Below are 17,323 nucleotides of genomic sequence, written 5' to 3' on the forward strand. Positions count from 1 at the left end.
CCATGGAATAATTCCAGTTTATTAGCTTCATAAAATAACACACCAGATCTGCAGTTAGTGCAGATAAGGAGAAAAATCAGCTCACATTACCTACAGCTGATTAATCGCCAGTTCATCCATTGTGACGTCAGCGCGCAGAGTGTAAAATATGGGCAGATCATGATGCGCACAAACATAACTGTGGAACGTCCTTAAATTGCAAATTTATGATTCTGAAGGAGACTGCATGTACCTTATAAGAGTTAGTAAACATAATATTCAATATTTTCTGGCTCAAAGGTTATCCTGCATCGTGTTTACACGCTGTCCCAGCTCGCATAGCGAAAACACTGATCAGTGGATAAAATTTCTGTCATGAAACACGCAAAATTCTGGGGCAGATTTTATTTTGTGTTTTCACTGAGAAAAATTGCTGTGTTGCCCCAGTTCGTGGGGTCTGATCCTACTATTTTGGCGGAGCAAAATTACTGTGTCTGTTCCGTGAGCCCGGGCAAGTTGTGTTTACATGCATAAAAAAGGCAAGTCTGCCCCGGCTCACAGATCTGCACCACGAGCTAGGGCAGGGTGTAAACAGGGTAATTTTATCTGGTATGATTGATGAATATATACTAGGGTGTTCTTTTCCAAATTCCTACATTGTTAAATTCATATGTCATTGACAGGTGGCATGATGTAATTAACATTTTTATTGATTTGGAATGTCAAATTTGAGAAGGCATGATGTTCATTACAGGATGATGGTTGATTTCAGAAATGTGCATCATTAAACAAATTATTCTTACAGTGTTTACACTTAATCGGCTATTGCATCGGCTCGCGGTTCTGAACCGCGAGCCGATGCAGCATCAGCTTTTTCATAGCGTGTAAACGCGATTAACTTGCATCGGCTTGCTGTTCAGAATCGGCAATTTGCACCACCAAAGTAGTAGGTTCAGAACCGCGAGCCGATGCAGAATCTGCTTTTTTACTACGTGTAAACAGAAAGCCGATTCTGCATCGGCAATTGGTGCGCATTTTATTTACTTTACCATTGTGACGTAATTGTAAGCGCACGGATCCAGCGTTGTCTTTAATATGACGTTTATTGTTGGTGTGCGTATCATTTCAGGTTTTTCAGCCGATTCTGCACCGCGAGCTGTAACAGCTTGTAAACGCAGTACAACAAAAGCCGATTCTGCATCGTTCAGAACCAAAAGCCGATCAAGTGTAAACAAGGTCTCCGTAGACTTTCCTGGCCTCTTCGTCATGCCCATATTATACCACCCCCTCTCCCCCCTTTGCTTTAAAAAAGTCTCTTGGAGTGTCATTTCTGAAGACATATCTCGATTAAAATATCCAATATTATTGGTTTTATTATTATTCATTTGAGGGAGAGTGAAACCCTGGAATAAGTTAGCTTTATGATATTCTACATTCTGACTTCTAATAATATTACGTTCTTTATGTATATCAGTTGCGAGCACCAAAGCCTCCTCAATCACCCAAGGTTCGTCCATCCTCTAAGAAGGTGACAGTTCGTAAGATGAAACCACAGTCTGAACTCGATAAACCAAAGACCAAACCCATTCTCATTGCCAAGCCAGCACCACCTAATGTTCCACTTATGAAGGAGGACTATATTGGTATGAAATATAATGTCTGTAAAGCAATAAAATGAAATACCGTAATGTTATGGAGTGTATTTCATATATGTCTTGTTGAAATTATTATTAATATTTTTGTAAATTTTTAATTAAAAAAAAAAAATTTTGAGGGGAATTTGTATTTGATTTGAAGTAAGAATCATAGAATGGTGATCTTAATGTTGCCATCAAAATTTTAGCATTTAACAAATGTCATTCAGCATATGGCAATATAAGCAACACATGATACTTAGGCCCGTATTTTGAAGTCGGGTTTAACTTAGACCATGGTCTAGCTCTGTGCTAAATTTATGGGAAGCTAAAAGTGTCAAAAAAAAATTTAAGTTGTATGTTTCTTATGTTTACTGTGCTCTTTTTTTATTCATCGATGGTGAAGACAACCATCTATTTATACTTCCTACACAATTATGAATGATTTTAGAGCCAAATGAGTAAAATATTATATCTCTACTCTTAGTGAATTATGTAACAATTGGCTATCCATACTTAAACCACAACTTTAAACCTGAGTTTAAGTTAAACCCAACTTCAGAATACGGGCCTTAAAGATGTTGACTGAATGATTATATTTGTTGTGTGTATTAGGTGCTGGAGGACCTCGTTTTGATTCTACTGGAAACATCTTACCTCATAGCATCCTAGGGTCTGTAGAAGCTTTCAAGATGGAAGCTGTACAAAATGGACATATGGAGGTAAATTGTAGACCATTAAACTACTATAAAACTTGGATCAAACTATAAATGGTAGTGCAAATTATTGTAAATAGGCTTTAGTGCTCCTAAATACTTCTTCTTTAGTTAGTCCAATAGCTAATTAAGATTTGCAGAACTTTGTTTTGATAAAATAAATGGTAGAGCTGTTTTTATAGAAATACAAAGTGTACATTATTGGATAAAATGGATTGGAAAGTATTTGATTCTCATTTTGTCTATTATATGTTGAACTATGTTTTGATCACTTATGTCCTTTTTTTATTGGATTGATATCATAAAAATGAAAATTTGAATAAAACAAATCATGAAATCTTGCAAATCTCTATTGCCTTTTATTCCCTAAGATGGCTGAGGATCATCCTATTGAACCTCGTCCCAAGACACCAGCAATCAAACCAGAGTATGGTAAGAAGGTTGAACCAAAACCTAGAGATCCATTCATGGATGAAAACCAAGCACTTATTAACTGGCAGAAGAAGATGATTGAGAGAAAGAAGACTCAAGGATATATCTCCAGTAAGTTAACAATAATACTTCTTATTTACATTTTGATATACAGTATACATATGCACGGTGTACAGCATTCTAAATCACAAAGTAAATTGTTTACCAAAGATAAGGGTAGTGTGGGTTATGTTTGTCATATTGCTAAACTTCTTATCTTGTATTGCTATTGACTGAAAATAATATTTTTCTTGTTCAAATTATTCAAATATGGTTGAGAAATTTAAGGGAGGAGATTTAAATATTACTTGTTAAAATCACAAGATAGATCATAGAGGATAACATCAGACCTCACAAAGTATGTTTTATGTTAATGTTTATGAATATTATGATGGCAGAAATATATGAAAATTTTCAGACATTCTATTGTATCGATTATATATATATTTTTTTAATGTTGAAATTGTGGAATAAATAATAATGATTATGAAATGGCTTCTGCAAGATCTTTTTGTGTGTGATTTGTTATCAGAGCTTCTGCAGAAGCCACCTGAGACACTGGTAATGAATCAAGCTGAGGAGTATCGTCAAACTCAGGAGGAAAGATATATCATTGACAGAGCTATACCTGCTATGGATTATGGCAAAGGATGTAAGTTAAAACTCCTCTAAGACCAAGTTCTTTTTTATTCAAGGAAATCATAATATGTATTCCTATACATTCATGATGCTCCTCATGTTTTAACAAATAATAGTGTGAATTATGTGCTTAAATTTAAACTCATTTGCAGAGCCCTTGGAGCATCTTTATCCATTCAAAAAAATATAAAGGAGAGTTTTGATTGATTGATTTGTTTTTGGTCTATTATTTACAATAAAAAAAATGAAAGTGCGTTGTGAAGTACAATGTCTATAAAGCAATCCGTATCAATGACTAGAAAACGATTAGTGAGGTTTTGTATATTTCTTTATTTCTTTGTTCAGATCGTGTTGGAAGTGAATTCTGGAAACAGCAGGAAAGATTTGGAGATGACTTGTCTGGCATACAGTAAGTTAACTTTAAATGTTGATATTTGTCATTTATTTGTACCTTAAAAAATAGTCTAGTGACATGTGTATTATATACAGTGAGATCTACATGTATATCATTTTGCATGAAGAGATACAAGCAATCTTACAATCAATTGTTTGACGTTTCATCATGATTTGCTATACCATCTATCGGTCATAAGGTTGATGATAGATATTATGTTAAAGGGTACTGATTTGATTGATTTCACACAAAGTTTCAGTCAAGCGGTTGTCTTTAGTAATTGCTTAAAATAAAAATGATAATGGTATTTGATTAAATAATGATAATCTTTTATAATGATTATTTAGTTCATATTATTTTTTGGTCTAGGTGGTTTCTAGGTGATATATATCTCTTTTATAATGATTATATTCTCCTCAAATTCCAGTATGACGTTGAGTCAGACAGAGAGAGGTTACCCACCACCTGTAGAGCATATTGGTTACTCAAAGCTTGCCAAAAGTGAAATGGGTGAGTAAATTTTATTTTTCATATATCTTTCCCTCATTCTCAATATCTTGGATGTATGTAAGCAGATAGTTCGAAGGCTAAGTTAGGAATCATTGCTACTGCATAAGGATTCATTCAGATAGACTGAAATTTTCAATCTTGCTCACAATGTTCTTGGATCTTGTCTCATGATTCAAAGGAGTTAATGAAATAAGTATTGTCTTCACCATGAAATGAACTAGATACAAGGAAACTTGCAAGATCGCTACAGTGTGATGTGTTCAGGATTAACAGCAAGAATAACTTTGTAAGTGGTGTCTAACCCTAATATATATTTTGTTTATTAAAGGTGTTGCGTGGAGTGAAGGTAGAGCCTCTCCTGTTCACTATCCTTGGAAACGTTCCCAGTATCTTAAAGATAGGAAGAGACAACTTCAGCTTGTCATTGATGAATTGGATCCATTCAAACCGGTATGTATGCAAACAAATGCTATGAGGTACCTCATGATAGTCTTTAGTTTCCCTTCATATGATCAGATGTAATGATGAAATGACTGGCTAGTAGTACTATGTATGTCAATTACTGTTTGAAGCAATTAGAGTTGCATTTTGTAAATTTCTGTAGTAATAAATGGGTGTGATCATAAGTAATGATGATGTAAAGTTATATGTATAAATAAATAACATAAATCAAATGATTTAAAGTAGCAGCATATAAGATGGCCTGGAAGTCAAAATCAATTGTTAGGCAGTCTGGTACAGGATCTACATTGCAAGATGAAATTGGGAGTTTATGGTAAGTGTTCATATTATATATCAAATATGAGTACAAAATGTTCGCATTTTCTTAATTTGCAATTTGTTTTATACAGGATCTGGAAGGTCTTGAAGTGATTGGAACCAACAAGCCTAAGGAGAAGAAATTAGATGTCTGGACTGCATCAGATGATATTGGGACCTTCAAGATTGGAAAGGGAGGAGACCATAATGTGTAAGATAAATCATTTCTATTTTGAATATACATCTAGTGTGAATGACATCTACTGGCTTGTACTAGGGCTAGAGGAAGCTATCATGCCTTGAACAATATATTTGTTTGGAATGTACTGCTATTGCTTATGGATAAGTCATTGAATTTCTTTGTCTTATGTTTAATTATCTTTCTTGAAGCATGTTTATGAACAGGGGGTATTTCATAAAGCTGTTTGTAGTTTATGTACATTTGGTGACCCATTGTTGTGCTGAATGAGATAACCCAAACTTTACCAGTTTCAATAAGTCAGAAGTGAATTTCCTAAATGAAGTGACCCAAATCAAATGTTGACAAATTAATTTACTTTTAGATGCTCATTATAACAAGCTTTTTACTCCACAACAGTTACAATCTTAAGCTGATACAAATGAAAATAATGAGAACCTGTCACCAGTCTTATGAAAAGTCATGCTTACAGCTCTATGAAACCCCACCATGCTACTATTCCAAACAGAATAAACCACATGATATTCTGATTTCCACTAACAGGATTCCTAATGAGAGTGAAATGCCCGAGGAAGCCATACCAGAGCCCATCATTGGTCCTGCTCTCAAGTTTAATGGTTATCCTGCCCGCTGGACTGGGGATAGTAACAGTCATAAAGGCCAGATTGCATGTAGCTCCAGAGTAACCTTTGAAGCATTTGCTGGAGTTAGGACCACATCTCACTTGGAACTTGTTAATGATGGAACTACAACCATTTATTATGATTGGAAGGTTAGTTGATAAAACAGGAGATTATTTTTACCAATTCATGTGGGATACTGTTAAATTTGAGGAATGATACATGTGAAAATTTTGGAAATTGTCTAAGATCCATAGTCATTAATATCAGAATAGTGTTATGTGAGGTAAATATTCTTTTCTTGGTTTGGATTCAATAACACTTCTGTTATGAAGTAGTGTGTACATGTATATATGTGAACTTAAGCTTGATGAGATCCTGCCATGAGTTAGTTCAATGAAGGAGTGTTGTGTTTTGCTTCGTTGATCATGACAGCCCATGTGTAGTTCCAACTACTATCACAATAGCTACACTAAAGAAACAAAAAGCACATTATTCCATAATAAATTTGGTCATGGTTATAGAAAATTCTTGTATTATATAACAAAAACAAACAAAAACACAGTGCCCTATTCTGAACTCTGGTTCAATTCAAACTCTCATCTAAAGTTGTGGTTTAATAACTATGGACAGCCCATTTAGATGTCAAATAATTTATAGTAAATTTGTAGTGTTGAATCACTCAAAGGGGGACAGGTCTTGAATGTCCATCCCTGTATAAGAATACACATTTTTCATTTATTTTTGTTCACCACAGAAAATCCCCAAGCAGAACCCATTCGAAGGATGTTCTACACCTCGCATCCAACGCTTCTATTTCAACACCAGCAGTGGTGTGCTTCTCCCTGGAGAGAGCCTTCGCTTTCCCTTCGTGTTCAAGTCCCCTAATGCTGGAATCTTCTCTGAGACTTGGCAGCTAGATACTCGCCCAGTGGTATGTGGGGGTGGGGCACTACAGGTTACCCTGAGGGGTGTTGCCTTGCAGGAGGATAAGAACTTGAAGCAGAGGAAGGAGATTGAGGTGGGTATAAGAATATGAAGAGTTTTGGTAATATTTGTTGAGTGGGATTGGAAAATTGTGTGGTGAGGGGAAGGGGTAATATATGGTGAAAAAAATAACACTTCTTGATTTCTTGATGTGCCTTGTGAATGAATGAATTGTGCATAGGGGAAAGTTTTTTTTTTTTTTAAAGAAGAAGAAAGACTAATCCTGTTTCATTAAGGTATATTTTGGCCTAAACTCTGTTATATTTATCAGTCTTCAGAAATAATATTAAAACTCCAATTCTACTTGAGTTCTATATTATGAAATGTCTATTTCTTTCTATTTTCAGTTTCACCTGTAAGGTCTATTCTTATCTCTGTTCCGAAATTCATGTATTACATTCATGTTTACCAGATCCCCCTTTGTATTTATACGTCATTTAATATTTTTCTTTGTTGTCCACTAAATATATTTCATATTCTGTCTTCGTTTAGGAAGAGCTGTTTGCCAAGCAGGCTCAGGTAGCTGTTCGTCGTATCTTGGATGAGTTAGTAGATGGTATCCGAACTCCTGAGAGAGCTCAGTCACCTATTGATGCCTACATCACAGATGAGGAGACTTTTGAAAGGCTTAATCCTGGGGTATGTCAAATTAAATGCAAATTCATAGCAATGAATAGCTCTATGAATACAGAACGTGAAAAATTTGATAAATTTTCATATTGCTTGAAATCAAATTAAAACCTCACTATATTTGCTGCAAAACTATTGTGAGATTTAGACCAATCAACTCATTTGCGTATAAACTGAGGAGATAAACCACACATTCATCAGGAATAAAGCTTTTAGAGACATCTGACTCAGAGAGACACTGAAAAAAAAAACATATGGCAGTATTGCACTCTATTGTGTATTGCAAGAAAATTGCAATCAATTGTAAGTCAGTTTAAGCTCCTAAAATCAATCTTTATTTTTTTTGCAAATGTTGGTCATTAAAGGTTTGCTCCTGTAAAAGGAGAATAAATCAGGGATACAGCTTTTTGTCTTTTCAGACAGAATGAGTAATTCCTTTTCATTTGAGCAAATATCCATCATAGAAAACAAAATCAATTTTGTTGTAAATTCTAAGTGATATCCCGAATTAAACTATCAATTACCATTGATAATATAATTATAGACATGGTTTTTCAGGCATTGATCCAGGATACAGGCATGAAGTTTTTGGTCTGACTTCCCCTCAACCAAGGATATAACTGACTGTCATAACAAGTTATTAGTGTTTGCAGATGTTGTTAAGATAATGTTTAAAGTGTAGATTTATATAATCCAATCTGTGCAACAAATATCAAATCTATGCTCATTTTTTTAACAGTCATGGAATTTGCATTGACCTTTTTGTTTCATATTCATTTCCTATCTCAGATGCACTATGCCAATGAGGTTGTGAGTCAGCTAAAACAGCTTTATGTAGAGCAGTTCAGTGAGGAGGAGAAAGAGAATAAGGAATGGGATCTTGATGTCACTAAGATGAAACGGGTATGTAGCAAGGATGCAATATAAAATGGCCAATAAGCTAGTGAGTTGGTTAAGAGATCTGTATATGAAATAGGCCTGTAATGATAATGTGAATATATGCATTTAATGTATAAAAAAATACAGAAGAGAGAGAGAAAAAAACAAAGTTAAAACTAACTCAGATCAATTCAAACTGCAAGCCATTTTCCGTGATTTTCTGGGATCTACACACAGACACACACACACACGCGCAAAGTTAGCATACAGTGTACATGTACCAGCTGCCGCACGTGGCTTGGCCTGCCTGCCTGTGTGGTGTGTGGCAGGCTTGCATGATCGGAGGAGATTTGCAAACTCTGAATCAAAGTGAACAATCTCACATGATTAACAGTTTTTCCAACAAAATAATCACAAAATCGGCAGGACATTTTTATAATTACATATATATGGATCCTCGGATTAATGATTTGGTGATGTAGTCGTAGGAGCAAGTTATCGAGTTTTCATTACTAGATCGGTCTAGTTGTTTCAGCTTTGGTTTTGAGTGAAATTGAGTCTTATCGTGTTCGCACCGATAACAAGAAGACAAGACAATGGGAAGAGAGATGGTGTGATGCCGCGATGTTCATTTTATTAAAGTTTGACAATGTTTCACTTTGAAATTTTATTTGTTTCTAAAGCATTTTAGTTTTCTAACAATTTTTAAATATATTATAAAAAAGACAAATATCAGTAAGATTTTTGTTAGATGATTACATTTGTTTTGTTTGCTTGAAGCTTGAATTTTTTTTCCTCTTTAATTCTTTCTTCATTTCTTTCTTTATTGCTTTACTCTTTCGTTCATTTTCTTTCTTTTCTATCTTTTTTTCTTCATCCTTTCTTCTATCCTTCTTGCTTCCTTTTTTTGTTCTATCTTATTTCAAATCTTTCCGAGCTTTCTTTCCTGATACTTTCTCTCTCTCTGTTCATTTTTTGTTCTTCCCTTCCTTCCTTTTCTTACTTTCATTTTATTTCCTTTCTTCTTTCTTTCCTTATTTTTTTTTGTTCCCTTCCTCTCCTCTTCTCTTTTCATTCTGTCTGTCATTCCCTCTTTCCTTTTGTTCTTTTCTTTTCCTTTCCCTTATTCTTTCTTATCTTCCTTCCTGATTTTTTATCTTTCTTTTTCTTTTTCCATTCCTTCTTTCTCCATCCTATCTTTTCTAAATTCCCTTTTCCATTCCATCTATATTTATTTCTATTATTTCCTAGCTTTCCTTCCTTTTTTCTGTGTTATTTATTTTATTTTCTTCATTTTTCCTTCTTTACATGTCCCTCATTGTTTTTCTTTCTTTCTCTTTCCTTCTTTTTTTTTAATTTGATTTTTTCTTTCATTCTTTCATTTCTTAAAATTGTCTTTGCATCCTTTTCCCTTCCTCTCCCTTTTCTTTTTCTTTCTCTCCTATTATTTTCTTTCTTTTTTATTCTTTCCTTCCTCTCTTTCATCCTTTATTTCGTTCTTTTTCCTTTTTGCTGTTCCCTTCCTTCCTTTCTCCCTCCCTTCCTGTTTTCTTCTTTCTTTTTCTCAAGGAATGAAAAAAAATTATTTCCTTCATTCATCCTCCATGTTTTTTCTTTTCCTTTTTTCGTTCAAACATTCATTCATCATCCCTTCCTTTCTTTTTCTTTCCTTTTTTCTGTTTTATTTATTTTAAAGAATGAAGGAAACCTTTCTTCTTTCCTTTATTATTTCTTTCATCCTTTTATTCTAACTTTCTTTCTTTTTTCCTTCATTTTCTTTAATTCATTTTTTTTTGTTTCTTCTTTTATAATTATTTTCAGTGATTCCCTTTTTTTATTTTGTGCCACGGTTTGGTCGTTTTGCTTCGTTATATTTTACAAAATACTTTTTTTAAAATCAAAATACTGTTTTTTTCCTCTCAGAATACTGTTTTTGCTTTTTGGAGGTTGGCATCTCTGATCATATCTTTGTAAGTGTATTGGTCTAGTTCATAAAACATGGACATAAGAGTAACCAAGTATCACCGAACATCTTGTGCGAGTTTCAGGTCACATGACCAAGGTCAAAGCTCAATGGACATTGGCCAAATTGGGGGTATTTGTTGAATTACCATCATAACTTTGAAAGTATATTGGTCTAGTTCATGAAACTTGGACATAAGAGTAATCAAGTATCACTGAACATCCTGTGCGCATTTCAGGTCACATGACCAAGGTCAAAGGTCAATAAACTTTGGCCATAATGGGAGTATCTGTTGAATTACCATCATAACTTTGAAAGTTTGTGGATCTGACTCATGAAACTTGGACATAAGAGTAATCAAGTATCACTAAACATCCTGTGCGAGTTTCAGGTCACATGATCAAGGTCAAAGGTCATGTAAGGTCAATGAAATTTGGCCATGTCGGGGGTATTTGTTGAATTACCATCATATCTCTGTAAGTGTATTGGTCTAGTTCATAAAACGTGGACATAAGAGTAACCAAGTATCGCTGAACATCTTGTGCGAGTTTCAGGTCACATGACCAAGGTCAAAGATCTATGGACATTGGCCATGTTGGGGGTATATGTTGAATTACCATCATAACTCTGTAATTATATTGGTCTAGTTCATAAAACTTGGACATAAGAGTCGTCAAGTATCACTGAACATCTCATGCGAGTTTCAGGTCACATGACCAAAGTCAAGGTCATTTAAGGTCATTGAACTTTGGCAACTTTAGAGGTTATTTTTAGATTGCTGTCATAACTTTCAAAGTTTGTAGATATGGTGTATACAAAGTGGATATAGGGGTAATCAAGTATCACTGACAAGTTTTAGGTCACATGATCAAGGTCAAATATCAATGAACATAGTATTATTATATGAATGATGTTTTTTGTGAATAATTATTTTATAGTAGTTTTCAAAGTCAGCACTGCTGCTATATTGAATAGCGTGATGCAGGTGAGACCGCCAGAGGCATTCCACTTGTTATTCCTGTATATTATTTTGAGAAAGCTTGTATAACTGATGGAATTATATTTTCTTGTTTGCGTTTGTATTTCCAGGAGTTCTTGGGCATAGAGGATGAAGAGAAGAGAGAAGATCTCTTGAACAGAATGAACCAAGCCGTTACTTCTCTTTACTTCCCTCCCTTTACACCCATACAACATGAGATGTACAGAGTAGCGTAAGTAGTACTTAACAGAGACATGTTAGTCAGGTTGACATTTTAATTGGATTACTCATCTTTAATCAACATTATCACATATTCTGACCATGTGGTTGTTTGAATTAAGCCAAGGTGATGACTGTACTCTGAAACAAAAAAAACAATTATGATGTTGTAAGTTCAACTGAGTATATGGTATGGAGTGCTTTTAATCAATGATGATTATGCAGTGGTATGCATTCCAAGTTCATAATCGACCAGTGTAGAAGTGTATTATGAATTAGCATATAACTTGTCACTGTTAGATGATACATGGTGATGATTTGTAAGCACAACTCTGTGTGCAACAGACCTGTAAGCTATGATAATTTATGTTATTATCATTGTGATCTTTCCATGTCATGAAGCTTATGTTATGATTTAATTCATGTCTTGTCTTGTTTTTTTTCAGGTACAACCTCATGATGGAGAATATTGATAACATAGTAACCCAAGCAAACACTATCAGAGTTAATATGGGTATACCAGAGAAGGTTGAAGAACTACCGGATACTGCGGAAAGTAAGTTTATTTTCAAAAAAGTTATTTCTATTTAAGAAATAGAGAACAGATGCAGATATATCAAGTGAAAGCTATTCATTTTGCAATTGTCATGATAAATTTAAAGAATAAACAGAAATTTAAGATCAGACAATGAATGAAGCAAGAGCTGATGGAACAGAGTATGCTAATGCCCACATCTGAAGGTTTTAGCCATGGGCTATTGCATTTCATTCTTAATCACATTTTTTTATATCAAGAATTGTCTTTTGTTGAAAAAAAAATGATTGCTTCATATAAACAATTTGAAATCTTGACATTTTGCTTTGTTATCAAGAAATTGGATTAAATAAGAAAACAGCTAGCTAGACATATAGTATGTCGGCATATGCTGAACGTCCAGATGAGATAGCCCCTTCCCCAAATAAGGCTGTTACTGGCTCCTCCCACCAAAAAATTAAAACATAAAATGAAAAATATATAACTAAGTTAAATATGCATTCAATATGTCCAAGACTTGAAGCAATCCTTTACATCAATTTGTATATGCATAATTTGTTCTTATTGTTTTATTGTAATTAGAGATAAATAAGTTTGATATTTAATGTTTTATATATTGAATTCATTTTTCTTCCATTTTATTTTAATTTGCAGTTCTTGCAGCAAATGATACTCTGAGAGGAGGTATGAATATTTCCCTATTTTTTGTTGTTGTTGTGCATGGTTGATTGAATCCAAGGGCATTTCCAGATTGGTACCCTAACAGTGTTTGACTCAATGGCAGCCAGGATGATTAAAGATTTGTGTCTGTCATTCTTATTTTATTTTAGATAATTAGATCTTTAAAATATATTCACCATCTGATGCAAAACATTTATATAGCTTTTGACTAAATCTGTTATTAGATCTGATATTGAAAAAAAAAATCATGAAAAACATTAGATTTCTTATTAGAATAGATTTCTCTGAATTCATGTCAAACACTGTTAGGTATTATAATCTTTTATGTATCTTTGTGGCTGTTGATGACAATTGTGTAGTTGGTTTACATTATGACATTCTACAAAGTGGTATTTCATTGTTCCAGAGAGTGCACTTCTTGTGAAGTTATTCAAAATCATATGAACTGGTAAATTAATTTATTGATTGAATAAATCAGATAAATTATTTCAATTATTCAGATGAAAAATAGATCACTACATTTCAATAATAATTTTAAACTGTTTCATCATACACCGCATCCGCATGGAAAGGAATTTGGCTATAAATGTTTTGGTTATTGATGTAAATTGTTTGATGTGTATGCAAATTGAAAAATATTTTGAAAACAGTTATGTTTGCATAAGAATGCAAGGCCTTGGTATTAATCAGAATATTACAAATGAAATACCACTTTGATATTTTTTAGTACAAATTAAAAATAATGGTTATGGATTACTAATTTTAATTCAGAGTGCTTTATTTGCATGATGCACAGTTTATGAAAAAAATAACCTGCATTAAATATTTTGCATGCAACATTAAGAGAAATAATTGCGCATAGTTTATTGCACTGTGATAAATATTTTGTTTTGGCATGTTTGTGCAAGTCAAGTCACAATGATTACTAATTTTCTTTTAACTTTGAATTGTTAAATTGTTAAATAATGACAATAATATTCCGCTTTTATATACATAAAATAAAAATCAATTTTTTTTATTCTTCGAAATAGAAATCAGGTATATATATAAATGTGATAAGCGCTATGTATATATAATCCTACGAAAGGGCGAAGTCTAAGAATGGGTTTATTCCGTCATAATACACATTAAGATGTTAAGTCGAAGGTAGAGAGCGTTAAGGCGCATTGCGAACATTGAAAGAAAGAAATTCGCCTTAAACGCAGATGTAGAAAGATAGATATATATATATATATACACAGTGCGTCCCACAAAAAGCGAAACCGAGATTTAGCGATGATTTATCATAACTTAATCCCAAATACAACAGACAAATGACCTACCATTGTAAAGCTTAAAATCGCTGAATCTCCTCTTTCATCTGAAATTACTGAGATTATTTCTCATTCATGCATGAGTGAGCAAAAACAATCTGAAGAGGGGATACCAAAAAGTCACTTGGCGGGCTGTATCTGGGTTTCAAAAAGAAAACCACATCTTTTTAAAGTTCAATATCTGCTCTTTAATTTGATACCTCAATTGCAGAAAATGGTCAAGAAATAACAAAGTTTTGGTTGTTTGAAATAAGACTTAAATTTCAATGATTTCATAAAATGGTTTTACAGGCTAGTGTACAGACTCACTCGACACTGCGTTTTGTTAATGATCAGCCATGCATCAAGTCTTTTGTTAACCATGCGATAGCTACTGTGGGAAACCGGTGAAAACACGTTTATTTAATGAAATTATGGAAATACAAGCATTGTTTCGATGGAACAGAACTTTTTACTCCTTGACCATTTTCTGTGATTAAGGTATCAAATAAAAGAGCAGATATTGAAGGTTTAAGGCATGTGATTTTCTTTTTGAAATTCAGATACTCCCCCAATGAGTTTTTGGTATCCTTTCTTCAAATTGTTTTTGCTTACTTGTTTTTGCGTGAATGAGGAATAATCTAAGTAATATCAGATGAAAGAGGAGATTCTAAGCTTTACAATGGTAGGTCATTTGTCTGTTGTATTTGTGATTAAGTTATGATAAATCATTGATAAATCTCGGTTTCGTTTTTTTTGTGGGACGCACTGTGTATATATATTATATATATATATATATATATATATATATATATATATATATATATATATATATAATATATATATATATATAATATATATATATATATATACACACACATACATATTTATCACATTAAAACAATGTCACAGAGCACTTTACACATACCTCAGTATTTGGATTTTGGCTTCCTGGCATACAGTGTCTAGACAAACTCCGACCCGATTGCTATCATTTGATATTGCTTGTTCATTTTACCCTAGTTTTATTGTATTGTTTGCACGCTTGCTCGTTTTGTTTTGTTTAACCACACAATTTAATTTTGTTTGTCACGGCTTGGCTTCTGCGGATACATTATGTTCCCTTTAATGGTTCCATCTCACCCACTCACTCACACTCAGGTCCTCCACGTTATAAGAGAAGTAAGTCCTCTCCTCTCCTTGACCTTCCATTCCCTTCTTTCTTCATATTCTCCTATAATATTTGACATTCAATAAGGAAAACCTGAATTGGCGTTTTCTTCCTTTTCAATGAGAAAAGGATTAAAAATTATTTCTCAAATACTGTTCACAGAAATGTTTGAAATGAAGCAGAATGTTTCAAATGGGAATAATGGTGGTTCTAACTAATATCACTAATGATGCACTCTAACATTAATATCAATTATTGTTATTTGTATAGGATGGCCTTGTCAGTTTTAATTTTTTTTTAGTTTTAATGATTTACTTTCTGTTAGCATTGCATGTATGTTCTATGATTTGCATGATAATAATCAAATGAATGAGTTTCCAAACATATTAAAGTCATTTGCATGTTTGGGTGAATTGCTTACAGCATGGATAATATGCTGCATGAAAAGTTAAATCTTAAAGGTACTTCCCATATTTATAGCATTAATACAAATCCCTTAAATTTAAATCATGTGAAGTGTTGCTTACATACCTGAAATGGATATGTATGAAAATGTTTCACCTCAGTAATTCAATCATATCCACCATGTGAGCCAGTAATTGATGTAAGAATTAAAATTATGTTCAACCTTCATCTCAGTGGCGTACGCAGGGGGGTGGTTACAGGTGTTCAAACCCCCCCATACCCAAAACGCCCCCTAAGGATTCAACCCCCCCCCCTAAAAAGTGTTGAAGACTTTTTTTTTTTTGGTTGTCAACATTTCTCTCAGCTTGAAACAGGCATGATATTCTCTTGATTAAAATCGGAATTCTGATTTTAAGCTCAAAGGGCCAGATGAGCTTATGCCGTGGCGTCCGTCGTCTATCCACAAATTCAAAATGCTTCTTCTTCGTCATTTCAAGTCCGATTTCAATTGTTTGCTTTATATGATTGCACGAGGTGGGGGATTCAAAACTTCTACACAGAATTTTGAAATTTTGACAATATTTTTTTTTTTTAATGTGAAATTAATTCATGCGTATTTTTCAAAATTCACATAAAATGCTTCTTCTTTATTTGTTGACTAATTTTAATTTGTTTTTTTCTTCCATCTGGTAGAGCTTCATGAGGTTCACCAAACTTCTACACAGAATTTGGAAATTTTGACATAATTTTTTTTTTTTAATGTGAAATTAATTTATGTGAAATTAATTTATGCGTATTTTTCAAAATTCACATAAAATACTTCTTTTTTATTTTTTGACCGATTTTAATTTTTTTTCTTCCATCTGGTAGAGCTTTATGAGGTTCACCAAACTTCCACACAGAGTTTTGAAATTTTGAGTAGAAAATTATTTATGCTTATTTATACAAAACTTATTCATAAATCTAAAATAAAATGCTTCTTTGTCATTTGTTAATCAATTTCAATTCTGTTTCCTCAATTTATACAGTGTCAACTGGGCGTAAATTAAAATTGTGTTAAATTTCTTTGCGAGATGCCGGATGAGCTCAACATCATTGATGTGCTATTTTTTAATAATTTTTAATCAGGTTTTTATTTTTTTTCATGTAAAATCCTTTGCCCAAGAACATTCTCATGCTGTTTTTACTGCTTTTTAAAGTCAAATGGTATAACTATCATGCAGACTCACCTTGAAAAATCACTTTCGATTTCTTTACTATGCGGGAGCTTGTAACCCCGAACGGGGCGCCTCGGACTTCAGCGGTGACTTATCGACCCTTGGCTATTTTTCAGAGGGGAAAATGAACCCCCCCTCCCTTTCAAAAATCCTGCGTATGCCACTGCTTCATTTCCCATTGCAGTAAGCTTTGCATTCAAAATATCTCCTTTGATTTAGGTATTGTTTATCACCATTTTGAAATTCACTAGGCTTTGAAGAAATCATACATGTTAAATAAATAGTGCATTTATTTTCATTCATCAATCCGCAGTTCATGGTATTAATGTTGAATATATCATTTAATTAAGGTCCTACCATTTCTCTTGGGTTACTAGTATATGCAATCATTTAGTGCCATAGGGTTTCAAAAATCAGTAAATATCCAAAATTCTCATCCACATA

The 17,323-nt window shown here is 33.3% G+C and overlaps 1 protein-coding gene across 2 annotated transcripts in view; it reads left to right on the forward strand.

Moving 5' to 3' along the window:
• The window catches only part of LOC129256786 (MYCBP-associated protein-like), a 36,875-nt gene that overhangs the window by 17,787 nt on the left and 1,765 nt on the right, over positions 1-17,323 (forward strand). For both annotated transcript variants that reach the window (XM_064097624.1, XM_064097623.1), the window contains exons 3-17: positions 1,454-1,622; positions 2,229-2,335; positions 2,701-2,872; positions 3,333-3,452; positions 3,785-3,848; positions 4,261-4,343; positions 4,672-4,793; positions 5,195-5,313; positions 5,845-6,073; positions 6,679-6,942; positions 7,401-7,547; positions 8,328-8,441; positions 11,470-11,591; positions 12,025-12,134; positions 12,768-12,797. In XM_064097624.1, the coding sequence (XP_063953694.1) occupies positions 1,454-1,622; positions 2,229-2,335; positions 2,701-2,872; positions 3,333-3,452; positions 3,785-3,848; positions 4,261-4,343; positions 4,672-4,793; positions 5,195-5,313; positions 5,845-6,073; positions 6,679-6,942; positions 7,401-7,547; positions 8,328-8,441; positions 11,470-11,591; positions 12,025-12,134; positions 12,768-12,797 (1,972 nt within the window). The remainder of the gene's footprint in view (positions 1-1,453; positions 1,623-2,228; positions 2,336-2,700; positions 2,873-3,332; positions 3,453-3,784; positions 3,849-4,260; positions 4,344-4,671; positions 4,794-5,194; positions 5,314-5,844; positions 6,074-6,678; positions 6,943-7,400; positions 7,548-8,327; positions 8,442-11,469; positions 11,592-12,024; positions 12,135-12,767; positions 12,798-17,323) is intronic.

The sequence above is a fragment of the Lytechinus pictus genome, chromosome 3 (genome assembly GCF_037042905.1).
Source record: "Lytechinus pictus isolate F3 Inbred chromosome 3, Lp3.0, whole genome shotgun sequence".
NCBI classification, from domain to species: domain Eukaryota; kingdom Metazoa; phylum Echinodermata; class Echinoidea; order Temnopleuroida; family Toxopneustidae; genus Lytechinus; species Lytechinus pictus.